This window comes from Fulmarus glacialis, unplaced genomic scaffold (genome assembly GCF_000690835.1).
Source record: "Fulmarus glacialis isolate BGI_N327 unplaced genomic scaffold, ASM69083v1 scaffold25778, whole genome shotgun sequence".
In the NCBI taxonomy this organism is placed as follows: Eukaryota; Metazoa; Chordata; class Aves; order Procellariiformes; family Procellariidae; genus Fulmarus; species Fulmarus glacialis.
In genome coordinates, this window is record NW_009227969.1 from 6,995 (window position 1) to 12,666 (window position 5,672).

Genomic DNA, 5,672 nt, shown 5'->3' on the forward strand with positions numbered 1-5,672 from the left:
AGGTGGGGGGCACAAGGCACAAACAAGTGTGAAGGAATCATTACTGTCTGGGTCAGCCAGACAGCTTATACCGAGGCAGGCAAAGCAGGGACCGGGGAGCCCTCCTGCCACCCAGGAGTGCCAGGGGAAGGTCTCTGCCCTGGCCCCAGGTATAGGGAGCTTGGAGGGGAGTGAGCAATAACAGAGATCAACACCTTTGCTCCGAACAGCAAAGAACAGGAGCAAGAGGGCAGAGAAAACAAAGGGAGCAGGCTCTGGAGAAGACCCAACAAATTAATTTAATAGCAGTGTCCCACTTCAGAGGCTTAGGATTGCCTAATCTGAAGTCAGTCACGGCTGACTGGAGTGGGACACTGTTTACATCTGTGAAGCAGCAGAAGGAACTGCACCAAGTTAGTTTAAACAGCAAATCCTCATTTCTTTGAAGCAAGATCAGCTTGAAGATGAAAGGAGGGCAAGAGGAGCCAAAGTATTGGGGCATGTCTTCACTCCGGGCTGTCGGGAGCTCCAAGAGACAGCCTGGCCTTAAAGGGGGATCCCAACAGATACAGGTCGCAGAGCAGAGTGCTCTTCTCAGGTCTCCCCCATCAGCTTCTGCCTGCACAAAAGCAGCTGAAGGACAGGGCAGGAGCTCCAACTAAATTCAGGCTTTCTGGGGGAGCAGGAACCAACCCAAAGCCTCAGCCACCAGAAAGCCCTGACCAGCCAATGTGTTGACTTAAGCTTAATTTAGCTCTCCGGGCTGGGACTGGGAAGTGGCCTGTCATACAAAGGACTTGCCTGGCCCAGCCCATCAGCTGAGCAGTGGTCAGGGCTGCGAGAGAAGTGATGTCTCCAAGGGACAGGGACAGCAGTTGGAAAGACGCTCTGAGAAGGACTGGGGGACACAACAAGCTGAGCTCTAGGCTGCTGCCCTGGCACAGCCTCATCACTTGGCACCACCACGGCTCCGCTGGGACACTGGCTTCCAGGGAAGGTTCTGCCACAACTCTGGCTCTGCTGTGGCACCGCGCTGGGCTCAGTCCATTTCTCTGTAGGTATGCACGTTTCTTGGCAGCTCACATACAGGGATGATGGCTGCGGGTCCCTGGTCAAGGCTTCCTCTGCCCGCTGGGTCTTCCGAGACCAAGGCTGACATGATCTGTCAGGAGTTGGCTTCTCCAACACTGGTGACAGCCAGTCGCTCACGCCAGGATGCTTCACTCCACATGTACCCTGGAGACACTGCCTGTCCCAAGCTGTGCCACATGCCGACTGCCTCCTCCCTCCTAAGGGGTATGGTGTCTGCTTGCTACTGCTCCACCAGGGCCTTCACTGTTCTCCCCAGAAACAGCCCTTCCCTCCCCCAGCCCAGCCCCTCACCACTCCTGCTAGGAGCCACTCTCCTTCTCAAGGAGATGGGCTTCTCGACGTCCACTGGGCCTGAACACTCCTCGCCCTCTTGGTGCTCTGTGGTAGGAACCACGTTCCTGGACCCTGGACCTCTCCCACCTCCCGCAATCCCAGGGCCTGTGGTGGCCCTGCCAGCTGGGAGCTGCTCTGTGGTCGCTGCGGTTGAACGCCAGGTTCTCCTTCTCCCTGCCCCGGGCCTCAGCCCCCTCCTCTGGGGTCCATCTCTCCACATCACGGTGCTCCTCTTTCAAGTCCACTGCCTCTGTTACTGGTGAGGGGTCTTCAGGGCACAACTCCTTTCTTTCAGCCAAGGCAGCAGCCCTGCTTCTGCTGTGAGGCTTTGGAAACTCCTGGCTGTGCCTCCCACCAGGTCTCCGGTCTGGTCTCTGGCTGAAGGCCCTGGGCCCCCTGGAGCCGTGAAGCAGATGACAGGCTTCCTCTGCTGGTTCCTGCAAGCTGCTGCACGATTGCCTGCCCTGGCCTCTGGGGCCTGGCCTCTCCCCTCTGTGCCTCTCCCTCTTGCTCTGTTGCTCCCTGGGCACAGCAGGCCTCTCGGGCCGCCCGGGTTCTGCCCTGGCCTCCGGTGCCCCGGCTGGCTCTGGAGCCGAGGCTTGGCTGGGCAGCTGGGGCGCGTCCACAGCGCTTGCACTCACCGGTGGCTCAGAGGCAGCGGCTGCTTGGCTTGGATCAACAGCAGCTGGAGGCTGAAAGAAAGAAGCCACGGGTTAAGAAAAGGACAGGGCAGCCCCACAGCAGATGACAGCGCTTGGTCCTGCAGTTCAGGGCTCCCCTAGCCAGCTCTCTGCCCCTAGTGCCATACCGCCTGGAGGCTGATGAAGTAACGGTTCCTCTCTGCTTCAGGGTCAATGATGCCCCCCTTCTCTTGCTGTCTCTTGAAAATTAAGCGCAGTTCTTCTTGGTGCTGCAGCGTCTTAGCATCTGGCCTGTAAGGCTCCTGAGCGGCAGAAAGCAAGGTGTGGTAAGGGCTCTTTCAACACCTAGCATAGCTGGCAGTGCTGAGAGCTACTCCCCAAACCCTCCTTTGATCACACAAGGAACAAGGGATACAGAGCTCATTTCATGGTCTAGGAGAAGAAAACTCAGGGCTATACAACTAAGCCTGACACATCAATCAGGAGACACCCTGCTAGGTTTTATGAACTGCCCTTTGGATGGGCTGCCTAGGAGGACCCGAGAGTGCGCAGCATGCGTTCATTCATCCATCCGTTACATTGTCCCAGTTGAAGCTACGCAGCGAGCGGGCGCAGCTGGGCAGGTGAGCCCCCATCTCTTACCAGCGGGTGCTGCGGGGGCGGCGCCGCCTTCAGAGCACAGAGATCATAGACCAGGGTCTCCCGGCAGACGGGGCACTGCACACCGACTTCCTGCGGGGAGGCGAGAGGTGATACCAAACCCCAGCCACGACCCAGCCCATGCGCTGCCGGATAATCCCCAGCCTGGAAGTGGAACAGGGTGGCCTTCTTCACTCTTCTGCCAGGGCAGGGAAGCCCAGGGGAGTTCCAGCAGCATGAAAGCAGCCTGGTGTCTCAACAACTGCTACAGAAAGTGTCTCCACCACGAGGCACACCAGGATTTGTGCTCCAGTGGCTGACTGCTGTACAAACCACCTCTGTCAGCACATATGGCTCCAGTCCTCCTTAGCCTAGGATCTATTTTTCCCCACTCCAAAGTGGAGCGTGTCATCAACCCTTTGAAAGGGTTGTGCAGGAAGGAGCCTTTGACTCGTTTCACGCTCAGCTGCGCTGTTTGTTCTGTGGCCAACAACTGTTCCAACATCTGCTCAGGCAGGTTTTACCCCCCTCAGAACGCAGGTGATGATGTTTATCCTGCTGCAGACCCCTGCAGTTTGAGGACTAGGGAAGTAGCTCTGTTTTCTAACTCCTGTGGTTCCAGAAGTCCAGAAATGCTACCAACTCCCCTGCCCCCTCACACAGCACGCGCTGATCAAATAAACCAACTGCTAAAGTACTAAAAACTCACAGGGTAATTTTGGTTGGAAAGGGCTCTTGGAGATCACTTGGTCTAATCACTGCTCTGATTCTCAGTGCAGGCATGACACTGCCAGGTCAGGCCAGCCCTCGTCCCGTGTCCCAAAGCGGGTGACAGAGACGTCATGAGGGCCTGTGCAGGAGGCCGGGGCGGAATGCAGGGCCTGGTACCTGTTTGGGGGATGGCGCCAGGTGCTGCTCTCGCTCTTCCTGTTGCATGAGGATCTCCTCCTCCATGTGCTGGGCATAGCGGGCCAGGCAGTGGGAGTGGAAGTAGTGGTAGCACTGGGTCTTTGTGAAGGCTTCTCTCTCCTGTAGAGGAGAAAGGGCAGCTTTAAAGGGTTTCTGAGCACAGGGTTGTGTAGCCTCCCCAGCTGAGGCAGGCTTTCACTCCCATGTCAGCACTGGCAGTGGGGAATGAGCGCTATTGCTGGCAGAGACACATAACATCTTCTGCTGGGCTTCATCTCTACCTCCTCAGCTCTTACTGGGACACTGCTCCCTATTCCAAGAGTGAGAAATACTCCTGATGTCAAGCTGCAAAGTTTTTGTGACCGATTTATCTGCATATGTTCCTGTGTAAGCAGCGATCTTCCCACCCGATGTGTTCTTTCCAGGCAGGCACTGCCTCTTCTTGCAATCTGGATAAGGCACGCTCCCCTGTCCCCGCAGACCTTAGCACCCGCATGGATGTGTTCCAGTCCCTCCTGACCACCTGTGTGCTGAACTCCAGGTGAGGTTTGACCAACACAGGGAAGCTAAGATGCACTGGCAACTATCCTGACCCTACCTACTCCCTGGGAGACGCTCCAGCGTCACTCACTGCCCCTATGCCCTGTTTCTGTGGATGGTTATCTTCGGGCTGACTGGGGGAGTAGCACATACTGCCTTAGGAAGGTCCATGCCGAGTAGGACTGCCTACAGAATGGGGGGCTGCTGAGGCACAGCCCGGTCCCAGGCTGATATGCCAAGCTTTGAGCCTCAGGCTCCCTGTTCTCTTGCCTCACTTCCCAGCCAGCTTGCGGGGCCGGGGGACACGTTCCTACCTGGAATCCGTAGAGGCAGATCACACACTGGCCATGAGGAATGTTGTTGTCAGTGAGAATCTCCTTCCCCTTCTGTGGAGGCATGAAAGCAAACATTTTACTCACTGGCCTGCCGATAGGCACAGGGCTGTCCCACCCCTCAGGCAGTCAGGGACCAGTGTCTGTGGCTGGTGACCCCCAATCTCCCCCAACTCTCACCTCAATCAATTCGTAGAGCACCTCTGTCCCCAGCCTGGCTTCAGCAACACTTCTGAGGCTCTGGGAAATCCTACAGCAAAGCAGCAGCCATACTTAACACAAGTTTAGCCATACATTTTTACTCTCCCACCTACCTGTCACCCCACCACAATGACAGGAGGAAGAAATAGAGCACTGGCCTTCAGGCTTTGCCTGCAGCATGGGACAGGCACATGTGCACACACATATTCCCATACTCCCCACAAGCCAGTGCACAGGAAGCCTTTGTCATCAGAGGACTTGCAAGAGCAGGCTTGCTTGGCTCCTTGGCTTGAGCTCACCCAGCACCCTTCAGTTTTGGTGAATCTCAGGCTTCAGATGGCAGCCCCTGAGTAGGTCTGGTGGGAGCCACATTACTCCTGTGCTGTCGGCAGGTACCAGGGTCTCTCTGCATACACCCTGCTGCACCAAGAACAGGAGCACAATGGCAACAACGGGCTGCCTGAGGACTCAGTTCAGTCCCACCTCTGTCAAAGCAGGACCAATAGCTTCAAAGGCCCAGGGGATTTAGATTACAATTCAGGGAGATCACAGAGGAACAACCACAGGGTGGACCCCTCGGTGTCAAACTCCGTACCAGTGGCTCCCATGAGATTTAAGACAAGGTGATTTAAGGACCTGTATCCATCTATTAACCGGAGACACGTGAATTTGAGAGAAGGCTTTTCCACTAGTTCTGCCTCCCGGATCTCCGGAGGAAAGGATCGCCCTCTCCCCTCCCTCCCGGCACTCACTTTTGAATTTGTTCATCTGACAGCCCCCGCGGGTTCCTGATCGAGATATCCGGAGGTTTGTTGGGATACTAGGAAAAAAAAAAAGAAACACCCAAAGCACAACAAGGAAGGCAGAGAGACCCGGGGCAGGGAGGAAAGGGGGCGCGGGGGGCCGGCAGCCTACCTGGGGGGGCACGGAGAGCACCAGGGTGAAGCGGACGTACTGGGAATCTTGGTCCTGGGCCGTGGCGGGGTGCAGGGTGATGCTGATCTCC

At 56.6% G+C, this 5,672-nt stretch overlaps 1 protein-coding gene across 1 annotated transcript; it reads right to left on the bottom strand.

Moving 5' to 3' along the window:
- Window positions 1–1,182: 1,182 nt before the first annotated feature.
- RNF25 (ring finger protein 25) lies at window positions 1,183–5,665 on the bottom strand. Its single transcript, XM_009583341.1, has 8 exons — window positions 5,582–5,665; window positions 5,419–5,486; window positions 4,646–4,715; window positions 4,448–4,519; window positions 3,573–3,713; window positions 2,688–2,777; window positions 2,213–2,347; window positions 1,183–2,096 (listed from the first exon to the last, which is right to left on the bottom strand). Exons 5-8 carry the CDS (start codon window positions 3,636–3,638, stop codon window positions 1,371–1,373), a joined length of 1,017 nt encoding a protein of 338 aa, XP_009581636.1. The 5' UTR covers window positions 3,639–3,713; window positions 4,448–4,519; window positions 4,646–4,715; window positions 5,419–5,486; window positions 5,582–5,665; the 3' UTR covers window positions 1,183–1,370.
- Window positions 5,666–5,672: the final 7 nt, after the last annotated feature.